The sequence below is a fragment of the Halichoerus grypus genome, chromosome 14 (genome assembly GCF_964656455.1).
Source record: "Halichoerus grypus chromosome 14, mHalGry1.hap1.1, whole genome shotgun sequence".
Lineage (NCBI taxonomy): Eukaryota > Metazoa > Chordata > Mammalia > Carnivora > Phocidae > Halichoerus > Halichoerus grypus.
Window position 1 is genome coordinate 25,943,787 of NC_135725.1, and position 16,126 is coordinate 25,959,912.

Here is a 16,126-nt window from a genome sequence, read left to right on the forward strand (position 1 = left end):
AGAACAAGGGCTGGCACATGGTAAATATTCAATAAATGTTAGCTGCTCTTATTATTATCATTATTTAAGTAACCAGTTCTTTTAAAGTAGAAGTATGTTAAAATTCTCTCTTTATACCCGAAATTTAAGTATTTCACTGGTACATATAAAGGATTCCTATCTTCTTTATTCCTTTCTAGGATTCATAGAGCCATTTTCAATCTGAAACTTCAAACTCCTCCAGACAAATAAAATGCATAATAATAGCTAACTATAAGTAAGGTTCCAGCTGAAGTCTGGGCACATTAGATTTATCTTAAGTGTTCTAATTTTATAAAAGACAAGGTATTCTTATAGTACTTTTTAAATGATAGTTAATTCTAGTCACAGTGGAAGGAGTGATACTTGAAAATTCTGACTATAATAAAAACCATTTGAACCAAAGAGGCAGCCCTAGTAAGAATCAATCAAATGAGGTAACTCAGACTGAATAAACAATCTATTCAACCTGACATTTTGGCTATAATTGTTGTCATCAGTCACAGGATAAACCTTTACATGCATAAAAAAATATGCTAAGAACAGTCAATCTTATCACTTGAATAGAGACAATCAAAATATTAAATTGCCACAATGAAGCCAACATCCAATGGCATTGGCTTCTAATAATAGCTAAGTAAAGGCCAAAGTTGTATGGAGTAGATGCTCAATAACAGTACAGATACAAAAAAAGACAAGGTGTTTTAGGCCCTAATCATCAAATGTACTAAGAATCACAGATTCATGAAATTTTCAAGTTGAAGCTATTACCCTCATTTAACAGAGAAGGGGGACAAGTAAAGTTTAAAATGGAGCTCGAATAACCTAAAGGCACCTATCACAACCTGCATATATTATGGACTCAGTGACTCTACAGAGAAAAAACACATGCTTCTAATATGACTAGTATTACAGCAGAGATTTATACTAAAAATAGGAAGATCATATTGTTGGTCTGGAGGATAACGGTAGCCACTTGAATCTGAATCTGGATCTCTACACACATCGTCACCACCAAAAAGTAAATAAATAAATTCAACAAGTAGCACCAATAAAACCACACATACCCCAGGTTTTCAGCATTACTAGAAGACAGAATATACCAAATTTTTTAGTTAAATTACCTATAAGTATAAAAATGGGCAAAGACGCACTAGGCAAATAGAAACAAAATAGGGGTCGAAATACTGAGATCAAAGTAGATTACAGGCCAAAAAATATTAAATGAGACAAAGAAAGAACTTTATAAAGTGACCATTCACAGAGAAGTATAATAATACCCAGTACCTATGCACCAGGGTAAGACCAACCTCCTACATAAAGCAGAAATTATAGGAGATACAGAAGACAGAAGGCATACCATTGATAGCAGATGGACACATCACTCTCAGTACATGACAGACCAAATGAACAAAAATGAAGAATAAAGAACATAATCAATAAGGCAAATCTTACATACAGATGTTGAACACAATAGCCTGATAATACAGAATATATATACCTTTCTAAGAGCATGTGAAATAGTCACAAAAACTGATCATAAAGTAGATGAAAAGGAAATGTCAGAAGTTCCATAAAAGAGAAACACTACAAACAAAACTGTCTGCTTGCCACATAATAAAACTAGAAATTAAAAACAAAATGAACACAAACAAACAGGGAGCCACACTTGCAAGGGGGGTGGGAAGAAAGGCTGACTTGGGTGTCAGACCCTGAATGAGGTGAGGAGGTCACCTGCCCAAAAAGGCATCAGAAGGATTTTAACATACACTGGAACTGATCACTAAGTAAATATATTAAGGATAATGGAAGCCCAGATTCTCCATGTTGGAGGACACTGTAAATATAGGGAAAAAACCAGAATAGAGTCTGTGGACTTAAAGGTATCAGTGTGACCTCATGGAGATTGTGTGGGGATGTGTGTATATGTGCACATAACATATACACACACACAAACATAAATATATACATACATATGGAGAAACTACTACAAATGAAAATTTCTATATAAATATTTGTACATACAAACATACAGTCCTCAGCTCTGTCCACTGAGAAGTCCAATAACAATGAGCATACTGTGCACACAGACCTTGGTTTTTAAATACTATTCACCACTAAAACAAACCAGGGCTATTCCAAGAAATGATTGATACCAGGTTGAGGCAGGGAAAGGCAAGGTGAGCTTTGAGCACTGTGTGCCAAACACCCAGGAGGCCCACACAGTATGACAGGGATGTAGCAAAAGGACACAGAAGCCAGTATGAAAGGGATCCCACTGGCCAAATCTTGGGCAATTTGAGCATCAAAATAAATAATGACAGAAATAAATTATAACCCACCAGTAAAACAGGAAACCAATTCTGGACTGATATTCACATATTAAGAGTTTGATGAGGAAAAAGATATTTACATAGTTTCAAAGTACTTCCACTTAAAATACTTATTAATTACAAAAAGAAAAAGGGTAACTTTACAATGGAAAAGCCTGACAGACTCAAACTTAATCATGTGATAAAATGATTATTATCAGTAATGGGACAAACAAAATGCTGTATTCACCAGGGTACAACATCACTTCTGTAATATTCCTGCCAAAGACACACCTAATTTGAACTGAGTCACGAGGAACATGAGACAACAACTCCAAACTGAGAACCACTCTACAGAGTAAGAGTCCTATAATTGTCAAAAATGTCAGGTCATGAATGTTAAAATCTGCAAAACTGTTCCTGACTAAAAGAGTTTTAGACACTTGACAACTAAATACACATGGTTTGAGCTGAATCCTCTTGCACATTATTGAGAAAACAGATGAAACTCAAATGAGGGGCCTATGGATTAGAGAGGATTCACGTATCAGTTATAATTTCCTGATGTTGGTGGTTATATGTTATTAGTTTTTAAAATCAGTACTTTTTAATGAAAACAACTTGACCAAAAATCTGTCACAGAATTTTGAGACTCATTAAAACAGAAGTTTAATGAGAAAAAAAAAAAATGCCACTGTTTGTAGAAAATATACTAAAAGTATTCTAGGGTAATGAGACATCATTTCAAATCCTCAATATCTGCATTAAGGGTGCAACTTTTATAAATTTGAAATTATTTCAAAACATTTATAAAAAGTTGATCATAAATTGAACTAGAATTTTTTTTTTAAGATTTGTTTATTTTAGAAAGAGAGAAGAGTGCATGAGTGGGGGGAGGAGCAGAAGGAAAGGGAGAGAGAGAATCCTCAAGTAGACTCCCCGCTGAGCATGGAGCCTGATGCAGGGCTCAATCCCAGGACCCTGAGATCATGACCTGAGCCAAAATCAAGAGCTGGCTGCTCAACTGACTGAGTGACCCAGGCGCCCCGAACTAGAATCTTCTTGACATATTATTTTGTGCATGTTTGTTTTACATTCCTAATGGGATCTTCTTCATAGTTCATTCATCCATTGCCTCATTCATTTAACAAATTATCCGTTAAATGCCATACTGTAAGTACAGCGGTGAGCAACAGTGACACTGTCCCTGATTATTGTGGAAATTATAAACAAGTGGGGGGGGAAGGGATTAATCAGCCACACACATAAACAACATAAAACTGTTATGAGCACCCCAAAGGAAAAAATTACAAGGAACATTTATCAAGGGTACTAATCCAACCTGAGGAGTCAGGAAGGCTTCCTTAGTCAAGAGATAGCTCAGCTAAACTTCCAAGTATGGAATTAAGTAACATGGGGTAGGTGGGAATGCTACAGACTAGACTCCAAAATTCTATTCTGTTGCCTGGTTCCACACATGTTCAATTTATTTAAGAAAGTGGTTTAAAATCCTCATGTATCTGGGAGACACGGCTGGGGGGAAGGAGGGAGGGAAAGGAAGGGTAGTGGGGAAGAGCTAAAGACATGGAGTGCAAAAGCACCAGGGAAGGAGCTAGAAATGAAAGCTCCAAGTTACTAAAATGCAAGACTGCCATCTAGTGGTAATTTGAACAAACCCCTTTCAAGTAATGGGAGAAACCGATTACAACAGATAACAGCATCATTACACAGTGACAGAAATTCTCAAATAAAATTCACCAATAAGATCATTCACCTGTGAGAAAACTAAGTATTTAATACAATCTCCTAAAAAATTCCCAAGAAAAGGGCAATTTGAGAAAAAGCAATAGTAATTCTGCCCCTCTTGGGGGCATTGCCAAAGAATAAGACATCTTTGGATATATTTGCTAGAACCCAACACTTAAATACTCCCGCAACCAGAACATCCCAATCAAAAAAAGAAAAACAATTAATTAAAACTAATTAATATTATTTCCTGATTTCAATCATGTATGGCAATTAAACAAATTCTTCCGGCTGAACAAGTTTCCACTGCAAATATTTTTTATCATCAGTACCATTCCTGAAGTGAAGTCAAAATGAATCTAATGACAATAACATTAATTACATAGCTGGTTGCAATTTTGTAAAATTTTGAATTCCAGTTTACTAAGTCCCTTCCTTCTTCTATTGAGGTTAAGACAAACCAAGATTTCATTTATGTTGTACTAACAACAAAACTAATGACAGAGGTTCACTTAAAAAACTACATCTACCTAAAAGCTCATTTCACAGCTATAACCAACTTCCTAGTTAAATACTTACAAATACATGGAAATAAAAAGAACTCAGACCACTTCTTGTCAGAATTTGGGAGGAATCTCTAGTAAACTTAAGGCAGATGGAGCAGGACTGAGAAAAATCCAATGCAATATGCTTCATGCTCTATTCTTTTTATATACATATTTTGGATTTCCACAGCTAAAAAAAGTGTTGTACTACACCTTGAAGTCCCCTAAAGAATAACAGATAAAACAATAAAGCAAAAAAATAGGAAGCATTAAAAAAACCAAACATGTCTATTAAAAAAGAATTTTAAATAAGTTAAAATCATGTTAAAGACAAGGGTCAAACAACAAAACCAACCTCTATTTATAAGAAACAACAGGCAAAGATATATCAAGCAAATTCAAACCAAAACAATAATAAAAACAGAATTCAAGGCTAACGATACTGAAGTATGGCTATTATTTTATCCATTAAATGGTATATACAAAAGGAATATGGAAAAGTTATAAACTATGTGCCAAATAATACTGCTTAAGGAGAAAAAAACATGTTTTTGTAAATGAGGAATTGACAGAAACACAATAGAGCTGAAAGACAATTTTTTTAAGTCTTAGGCAGAAAGAATATAAAAAATACATAAGGACACAGAAAACTGAAAAATGGAATTATAACACTAAACTAAAAATGTATATTAAGTTGTTGCCAGCAGAGAATATATATTATTTTCCAAGTGCCCATGAAATAAAAAACTGACCAGATATTAAGCCATAAAAAGTTATTCCAAATCATAAATTTTATATGCATATGAACAAAATGCACTAAAACTTGAAAGTAATTAGAAAAATTTTAATCAAAATAATCTAACCAACTAGGAATATAAAAAATGTTTTCCTAATAATTCTTGGATCAAAAAGGATACCAACACTACATATAATTAGAGGCAATCTACAAAATAACAAGGAGTCTTAATATTAAAATCTAGAAGGGAAGGGGATACAGAAATAAGTAATAATCAAGAGCAAATGCTTGGTCATCAAACAAAAATAAATTTAGGTGGGGTCGCCTGAGTGGCTCAGTCGTTAAGCATCTGCCTTCGGCTCAGGTCATGATCCCAGGGTCCTGGGATCGAGCCCCGCATCGGGCTCCCCGCTCCATGGGAAGCCTGCCCTGCTTCTCCCTTTCCCACTCCCCCCTGCTTGTCCTTTCTCGCTGTCTCTCTCTCTCTGTCAAATAAATAAATTTAAAAAAAAAATCTTAAAAAAAAATAAATTTAGGTGAACAAACTGAAAGTTAAAAAGAAGAAAAAATCAAACTGCAGAGAGGAAAAGAGAAAAATTAATAAATAAAAAACCTTTAAAGGAAATAATGAATAAAACCAAGAGCTAGGTTTTTAAAATAATAAATTATGTTTTGAGCACACACACAAAAGGGAAATAAGCAAAAGTAACAAGCAAGCACACACACTGCAGACATCATCTAGAAATCTATATGATTTCTAGTGAATTTTGAAAATCTAAATGTCATGTATATAAGAAAACATCAATTATCAAGATTGTCACAATAAGTAATAGAAAACTAGGGGCACCTGTGTGGCTCAGGTGGTTAAGCCTTCGGCTCAGGTCAGTCTGCCTTCAGCTCAGGTCATGATCCGGGCATCCTGGGATCGAGCCCCACATCCGGCTCCCTGCTCAGCGGGGAGTCTCCTTCTCCCTTTCCCTCTGCCTCTCCCCCCTGCTCATGCTCACACACTCTCTCTCCCTTTCTCTCTCAAATAAATAAAATCTAAAAAAAAAAAAAAAAAAAGAAACAGGAAACTAAGTCACAGATATCTGAAAAAGTTACCCAGACGTTCCTTCTCCCACCCAAAAAGGGGCACACAATCAGAGTTCTAGAGGTGCATTCTTTCCAAATTTCATGAAGACCTGTAAATGCTGTTTAAACTCTCCAGAACACAGGATGGGGAAATAAAAGCTTTTCTATTTAAGCATTCAAAGTTAGCATCAGCTTGCTTCCAAAACTGGATGAAGACAGCCCTCTGAAAAAGAAACTGACTTGCCTAACTTATGACCAGTGATATAAAAAGCCTTTAAACAAAATACTAACAAATCAAAAATAGATGTATATTAAAATATTAATTCACATGGCAAAGTGAATTTACTTCTGAAACCCAAGAATGATTTGATAGTAGGAACATTAGTACAACACATTAACAGCTCACAGTATTATATGGTCACATCATATTAATAAACACAAAAATAAAACTTTTGATTTTTAAAACTTAGTAAAAGTAGAAATTCTTTACTATGAGAAAGAATCTGTACTCAGAAGAAGAGCTAATGTATTTAATGTAAATACTAGCAAAATTCACATTAAAGTCAAAATAAAACAAGGATGCCCAGTGTCTCCTTTTTACTTTAATCATTCTCATAGTTATATCTAAAAGTTATGAAACAATGAAAGATACACAATATAACTATGGATAAGGAAAAATTCTAGGGACCTACCAAGAAAATCCACAATATCAACTGAGAAACTATGAAAACTAGTAAGAAAGTTCGGTAAGGAGGTTGATTTTCAAGTGAACATATAAAACTTGACAGCTTTCTTAATTATAAGTAATAACAAGCCTGAAAACAATAATCTCTTTCATAAGAGAAACCAAAAAAAAAAAAAAAAAATACATAAAGTACTTAAAAGTAAATAGAAATGAACAGAACTTACAACAAGAAAACTAGAACACTTAGGTGAGGGCATAAAAAAGGAGTAAACAAACCTATACACCATGTTCCTAAGCAGTGAGACTTAATATAAAAAATTGTCAAAAAAAAAAATCAATTTCTCTCAGATTATTCTAGAAGTTTCATGCAATGGAAATTTTTTGGCACTTGAAAAAACTATTTGAATACTATTTAGAATAAACTATTCTGAAAAATAGGTAGAAAAAATTCTTAAAATTGTTTTTGAAAAAGAGTACAGGGTGTTAGCTGTACTACACAGTCAGTTACACAACAGTGACACTAGAGCAACAAAGATATTACACAAGACAGAACAGTCAGGATAATTAAAATCAAGGGTACTAGAGCAACAAACAGCCCCCAAACAAATGCTAGTCCATAGCTTCTGAGAACTGTGGTATTTCAAACCAGAGGGGACAAATAATATGACTAGGAAGTCAGAACAATTCAACCTAGATTCAAAAAGTCAGGAACTAGGCACAATAGTGGTATCTTACCAACCAGTTTCCAAACTGTTTTTACTAACCACACCATGTTTCTGTAAGAGCTCCCACAGAGCAACCACATACAATGTCTCCTAAGCAATGTTTCCTCCCCTTCTTTTACTAGAGGGTCAGGAACAGAGTTGCAAATGAGTTATAAATGTAAATATTTGAGAAATAACTCAATTTATCAACATTTTAAAATTCTTTGGAGAAAGAATGGGTTCACCTGTAGCTGCTAACTACTAACAACAGGATTAAGTAAAATATAAACACTGAAAGCACATTATCAAATGCACTTCAAAAAGGCTGAACTAATTTAACACTCCTACCAGCACAAAAAGTACTCCTTTTCCCTAGTCTTCAGCAACCTATGTTCATTTTCTTTGAGAAATTCTATTTGGAGGAATTGGTGGCAAAGCAATAATCAGAAATACACACAAAAAAATAATTAAGGATATCAACCGTATCACAGCTTATAATTTTGAAATGCTGAAAACTTAAATTCCCAAACTGTTACCATTAAAATAATCATTGTACATTACTCAATAGAATATTATATAAACATTAGTAATGATGTCGCTGAAAATACTGAATGGCATGGGGAGATTTTTTTATAAAATACCGTGCAGTAAAAATAGTTTTGGTGAATTTTCATATTGTAAAACCAATCTATGAAAGGATAAAATTTAATTTCAAAATTATGTGAGTAAGTCTGAGGATAGATAACAAAATGCTAAACAGTGGATTTTCTTCTCTTCCTATAGATTCTTCTCCAAATGGTTTTTAATTTACCAAATTTTCCACATAAAGATCCACTGCTTAGGGTGCCTGGGTGGCTCACTCAGTTAAGTGTCCCACATTTTCGGCTCAAGTCGTGATCTCGAGGTTGTTGAGACCAAGTCCCGCATCAGGCTCCCTGCTCAGCGGGAAGTCTGCTTAAGACTCTCTCTCCCTCTCCCTCTGTGGCTCCCCACTGCGTGTGCGTGCTCTCTCTCTCCCTCTCTCTAAAATAAATAAATCTTAAAAAAAAAAAGATCTATTGCTTGATAATCAGAAAAAAAATATTTACAGCTGGCAGACAAAGATACTCCACTTTTGTGCATTTGTAACTAAATAATTATACATGCAAACATTTTGTACAATAATGCTGATCTCAGCATTATTTAAAATAGAAAATAATTAGAAACAATTTAAATGTACAACAACGAAAGGTTTGGATAAGTTATAGTAGCTCTGGAGGATGTCCATTTAAACTCTGTTTCAGAGGAATATTTAATGACCAGAAAAAGTGTTAACAATATAATGTTTGGTTAACATACAGACTGTGGGGGCGCCTGGGTGGTTCAGTCGTTAAGCGTCTGCCTTCGGCTCAGGTCATGATCCCAGGGTCCTGGGATCGAGCCCCACATCAGGCTCTCTGCTCAGCGGGAAGCCTGCTTCTCCCTCTCCCACTCCCCCTGCTTGTGTTCCCTCTCTCGCTGTCTCTCTCTCTGTCAAATAAATAAATAAAATCTTTAAAAAAAAAAACATACAGACTGTGAAACTGCATGGGTTACAAGCCTTATTTTTTAAAATAAATACCTAACTGTGTATATGTAGAAATCATATATTGCCTTAGGAAAAAAAAAGGCTAGAAGAAAACAATAATATTAAAGTGATTATCTCTGGATGATGCATTGTTGACGGTTTTAATTTTCTTAACACCACTCTGTTACCCAAATTCCCTACAAGGTTGAGTTTGGAAAGTATGATAAACACACAAGAATACCCAAAGGGCAAGTGCTAAGGAGAAGGGGAAATTTTAAAATAAAGCAGCCATCTGTCCCATTGCTTTGATTTGGTTTCAGTTATAGAATTTTATTTATTTTAAATTTAAAATGACACTAAAGGAAGAGGTTTTTTATGTATCACATAGAGGTATAGGTTTTAAAAAAAATAGAAAAAAACTTTTAATAAATAAATTTAAAAAAAATTGAGCACTGATCCAAAACGTTAAGCTTTTAATTTTATTTATTTATTTATTTGAGAGACAGCGCGAGCGAGTGAGCATGCACAGAGGGAGGGAGAGAGAGAAGGAGAAGGAGAATTTCAAGCAGACTCCCTGCTAAGTGCAGAGCCCAACACAGGGCTTGATCTCAGGACCCTGAGCCAAAATCGAGTCTGTCACTTAACCAACTGAGCCTCCCAGGCACCCCTGTAAACTTTTAATTTTAAAAATTAAAATACTTAATAAAGTTTAAAGTAGTAAGAGTACTATTTTATAAAAGTAAATAAACAAGTATAGTTAATAAAGATGTCATCTCCCTATAGCTTTACAATTTGAAGATTATCATTTCAGGAATAGAAAGCCTTTTTTATATTTATATACTCGTAAGGAGCACCCAAAATACAAACATAATTCCATTTAATCAATTGTCCTTTTCTCCTCTAAAATACTATGTTAGCATTATGCTTACAAGTTAAATAGGGAAAACAGGAGGTTCTTTAATTGTTGTAGCATTCTGAATGAGTTTCGAATAAGGTAATTTTTAAAAAAATACATGAATGTTTAAGGTCAAAAATAAATTTTTCTAAGAAATGTGACATTCAATGATTACTAGCTATGTCCCCAAATCCCAAAAATAAAGAATGTGAAATAGATTTGTATCAAGAATATTCATATCACTCTTCATGCAAAATATAACCAGACTCCTCAAACAAAATATACATACTTAAAATGGATTATTTAAAGTTAGATTACTTAAAATTTAAAACTTTAAAAAATGTTTATAACTAAACCAGATTATTAGTCTACCTAATCTTCCTATGATTATTGCATTAAATTAGTGAATCTGACTAAAGCTTTTATCCCACACATGTAATTATTCAGCGTATACAATTTCCTATTTTCCACGAAAATAATGACAACTGAGTACAACCTCTTCAACTCTTGAAAGCTTTAATTTTCAGAAATGCCCCTTAAAAAGCATCATCATATTCACACTTTTAACAACTTTAATATTTTTGCTGGTACAACACTAGAGTTTTAAAAAACTGTCTCATGAGAAAAAAACAATGAAACTAAAAGTTGGTTCTTGGAAAAGTTCAAAAAATTTTTAAAAATTCTAGCAGGACTGACAAAGGAAAACAGAGAGAAAACACAAATTACTATTATCAGGAATGAAACGGGGTGTCACTACAGACACTGCAGACCTCAGAAGGTTAGCAGGGGAACCCTGTGACCAAATAAATCTACACACACTTTTGACAATTTAGAAGAAATGATCAATTCCTAAAAAGCACAAACTACCACATACCATAACTCACTCAAGATGAAATAATATGAACAGCCCTAAAACTATTAAAGAAATTCAAAGACTATCAAAAAAGAAATCCTTCCAGACCCAGATGGTTTCACTGGAGAATTCTACCAAACATTTAAGAATTAACACGAAATCTACACAAGCTCTTCCAAAAAACAAGAGGAGGGAACATTTCCCAACCCATTTTATGAGGTCAGTATTACCACTATACCAAAACAAAATATAATACAAGAAGAAAAAAGAAAACTATAGCTCAATATCCCTCCTGAATATAAATGCAAAAATTCTTAACAAAATGTTAGCTATTATACACAATGACCAAGTGGATTTTATTCCATGGATAAAAAAAGGCTGGTTCAATATTCAAAACTCAATCAATGTAATATGCCATATTAGCAGTCTTATAAAGAAGAAGAAAATCACATCATCAGACCAAGTGATGCAGCCACAGCATATGACAAAGTTCAACACCCACTCATGATAAAAACAAAACAGCTCAGCAAATAGTAATAGAAGGAAACCTCAACTAGATTTTAGAATTTGCAGAAAACTACAGCTAACATCTTATTGAAAGGTGACCAATAAAGGAGTGGCACAAGGCTGTGTGGTGATAGAAGTATTCTGTATCTTGATTGTGGTGACTAGTTCAAGAATCTACAAATGTAATAAAATGTCATGAAACTCTGCACCCACACTGCACCAATGTCAAATCCTGACTCTGGAAGATGTAGCCACTTGAGGAAATTCAGTGAAGAGAACATGAGACCTTTCTGCAACTTCTATCACATTTCTATGAGACTATTCAAAATTAAAAATTAAAAAAGATTATGTAATTCTCTTCTAGATGAATTGACATTAAAAACTAGATTTTATGCAGCATAAGTAATGAATCTTTAGTTGTATTTAATTTGGATGAAATCAAAGATACTCATTGCATTTTAAAGGGTTTTTCACCAACAAAGCAAAGCTCAGTTTATTTCAAATTTTGCATAATAAATATCTGAATTTTGAGAACTAGACAAAACAAAAGAACAACGAACCTTTTTTTAAACATGTCAATAATTAAAAAAAAAAAAACTTATGTCCTTCAGTTACGATGCCTGCATACTTTCTAAAATTAGGGGAACAAAACATGTCTTACCATAATTAAATTGACTGTTGGACTTTTCACAGTTAATGATGTTAAACCTATAAGCAACACCCGGTCGCATTCCACTGACTTCAAAGTAAAACCACTGGTGATAATGATTGCTATTTATATCTGAGTTCAAAATAAGATCATATTCATTTCTGAAAATAGAAAATAAAGAAATCTGATGAAAATCAGGAAAATATCTGTGTACAGACAAAATGAGAAAATTTTAAATGACTTACTTTCTAATTTGAATTACTTTGCGCAGATTCCCAGATTCAAATTTGGAGTTAAACTTCAAAATATCTCCTTCTTCTGGAATAGTGTAACTAAATAAAATTTTTGAAGTAAGTATAATAAAATACATTGCATGTAAATAGGTGAACAAAAGATAAATAAAACTACACTACAAATTAAAAATATACCACTATGGACACTTCACCCTCCTCATTATTTTTAAACCAAAAAATATAACCAACACAAGCAAAACACAAACTCTGGCTAACATTTACAGATTTAAAAATTGTAACTACAAGTAGAGATGTGTTCCCACATTTATAGTGAATGTTAATCACAAATAAGAAATTTTGCCTCACTGAATAAATGTCATTCCTAAATACTAAAAATCATATAAAAAGGCCAAATGTATTTTTTAAAAGGCACATGACCTGTATTGAGTAGCAATAATTCTAATTAAACTACGTAGTTCTCAGGTGAAAATATTAAATTTACAGAGCTGTATGAGATAACAGATATTATTTTATTTAATTAGTACCAAAAAGGTGAAGGTATTATCTTCACTTTACATAGTCACTACTTTAGTAAGTATTTACTGAGCGCCTACTAGGTACCAGATGCGGTTTTAGTTGTATGTCTGTCTGTTTCCCTGATTAAATACAAATTCTTGCTCTTCTGAAGCTTATATTCTAATAGGGGAAAACTAAGACTCCAAGAAGCTCAATGACTGTGGCCAAAGTCATTTCAATTAGAAATAGCACTGGTATGTATGCTATCCTCAGGGTTCCTGAGTTTCTCTTTTTATCACATCTGCCTTATCTGTCTGACACAGAATTGTAACCATTGACATAACTAAGATATTTTGAATAAGTAGATTTGGTTTCCATTTTTAAGATTATTCCAAATTCAGTCATTAGCTTTGATACAGCTTTTACCCTTATTTCTCTGACAAAGATCTTTAAAAGGTGTTTTATTTCCTCCAAAAAGACCAGTAAGATGTGAAATTTCTCCCCAAATATTAGAATGTTGAGGGAGGGGAAAACCCATTGAGGGCTAATTAAATTTTTCCTCTGAGGAGGCAAATAATAGTCACATTCATCGCTTCTAATTTTCATTTATTTACTTATATTTAAACCTTAAAATGTGATGATACCAGTGATAACCCTAAATTGTAAATAACACCAAAGCATCAAGCATCATAAACAAATGGCCTTAAAGGTCTGGAAAGTAATCAAAAGGACCAATGCACATCATAAGCAGTAAAAGATGAGAAAGAGTAGCGGGGACTATGGAGAAATTGGCAAGCACATATTCCTTCTAAAAGGGATGGTAATTTGTTGTCCCAAGGAAATGAAGGCTCAATATTACAGGACAAAACTGCAGCCTTTCATGTGAAATTTCCACTTTCTCCAATGGAGGTAATTTCAGATTTTTTAAACACAGTATCAGTTTGTGACCTTTCCCCTTATTAAGCCCATTAAAAGTCTACCTATGAACAAACAAAAGCCTGTGATGTATTCAATTTAATATGATTAACTATTTATTCCATTACCATTATATCCCTGCTAAAAGATGAAAATGGAGTAAGGGCAAACTAGGTGCAAGTTAGTTATATTTTTTTATCTTTTACAAACAACACTGAAACTTGAGAGTACAAATAAAAGTAAAAGCAACAACAGCAACAACAGACTTACTTTGGGTTATCTAAGTCATATACCACTCGATCTATGATATCACTCTGATGTATTAACCTCTCAATATCTTGAGCAATTTTTGTCCTGAAATCATAAAAGAGAAGCGTGACTACCAAAATTCATTATTATATGCCAAGGCACAAGTTTTTCTAATAAGTTTTGGATGAAAAAAGTATAAAATGACAAAACTGCCTTAAAATAAAAATGATCACTCTATATATTTTGTACATACAAATTTATCAATACACAGCAAGACAAAAACCGGTATTTTTAAAGTCTGAATTCTAGAAAATAACCATGTAGAATACAGCTACAAGTCCAATAGCTTAAAAAAAATCTTGAATGCATATTATGACTTTCTACATAGAAATGATATGAAACCTCTCTCTAGCCCTTAAGCACATAATTTTACGTAACAGCAGTAAAGATCTAAAGCCAGAAATTACGTATAAAGGAGATTTGTTAAACCCACGCTTGCTGGAATGTAGCTAAAATGTAACTGGCAAACAGTTTACACATTCCGCAGAATCTGTGCTCTCTTCTGTGGCTGGAGAGGAAATGTGGAGCGTGAGGTGAGGGGAACACTTGTTTCAGGAAGCAGAGAGTGGACCCTGAATCTCCAGGATCCTCTAGGCCTGATCTCCCCATGAAATCAGTCCAACAAAATGGACACCAGCTAACTGAAAAATTCCTAAAATCCCTGCCACTGTCCTAGAAGAGTGAGCCACACACAAATCCCACAATCTTCCCTGTCAGTAATTAAGCCAAGGAATACAAAAATCACTAAAAGTGGCACCAAACTGTAACCAAACCAGAACAAATTTGGATAAAGCCAGGTGCCTGGAACTCCAGGTACACTGGCCACAAAGGTCTTGGTGGGAAGATGCCTGCTGGTGTTAATAGTCATAGTATCACTCGTCATACTAGCACTTATTCTTAAAGAGGAAGCCAATTATATGAAATGATTTAAATTTCAAGTTTGTCTGTTTCAGCTAAAGACTGGTAATGCAGATTAGAACTGTGGTCTATTGACTTATTGATAGAGCAGAGTGGGAAAATTTGCCAAAATGGTTATAAATAAAATCTGAAGAATACACTAAACACTGAAAGTCTCCTGAACTTCAGGTAGATGTGAAACTAGTCTCCTGCACAAAGATACTTCTTTGTGATTATGGTGTATTAACTCTCATATAGTTTAGAAATATACCTAATAATATCACAGTATAACTTCAGAATAAGCTAAGAATCTATTCTGATGAACTAAAAATTATCAGGAAAACATTAAAAGGTGTGATAAATACAGGAAAAAGAATGTACAACTCTAAATTTATTTTTAGTTTTATTCTACAAAAAATAACTCATCACTGTAAGCAGTCTATCAAAAATAAATAAATAACCCACTACCAAAGGATTATGATATAAATCCTTGAGTTAGGTTCAATATCATAACTTTAAATGCCAAATTCTTTCTAAAGAAACAACCTTTTAAAAAGCTTTTAATTACAATAACAAACAAGTCCAAAATTTATATCACCCAGATCTATAAAAGAGATGGCACTCACATATATTCAGATATGCCATACAAAAAAAAAAAAAAAAAAAAAAAAGTGAGTATTCAAGTATGGGTGAAAGCATAAGTATATCCACTTGTCAGAATAATTTATTAAATAAGGCTGATACATACCACAAATGTGCAAAAATTAATACCTACAAAAGTCTGAGTGTTTTTCTTTTTTAAAGGAAAATGTTATTAACAGGCTGATGGAACAGCTCAGTTCTACAGCAAAGTTCCATTATATAAGAGAGGGTCAGAATAGCACAGAGAGCCATGGGCCAGCGGGTGTAATTGTGTGAGCTGACCCGTAGTGATGTGGAAAACTGCAGAGCACAGCCTCTGTATAAAAAACAAACTGATCACTGCC

At 33.6% G+C, this 16,126-nt stretch overlaps 1 protein-coding gene across 4 annotated transcripts in view; it reads right to left on the minus strand.

Annotated features, from left to right (window-relative positions):
* The window catches only part of AGTPBP1 (ATP/GTP binding carboxypeptidase 1), a 165,936-nt gene that overhangs the window by 37,545 nt on the left and 112,265 nt on the right, over positions 1-16,126 (minus strand). For all 4 annotated transcript variants that reach the window (XM_036097661.2, XM_036097662.2, XM_036097665.2 and 1 more), the window contains exons 15-17: positions 14,205-14,288; positions 12,516-12,602; positions 12,283-12,431 (exon numbers count right to left, since the gene is read on the minus strand). In XM_036097661.2, coding sequence (XP_035953554.2) covers positions 12,283-12,431; positions 12,516-12,602; positions 14,205-14,288 — 320 coding nt within the window. The remainder of the gene's footprint in view (positions 1-12,282; positions 12,432-12,515; positions 12,603-14,204; positions 14,289-16,126) is intronic.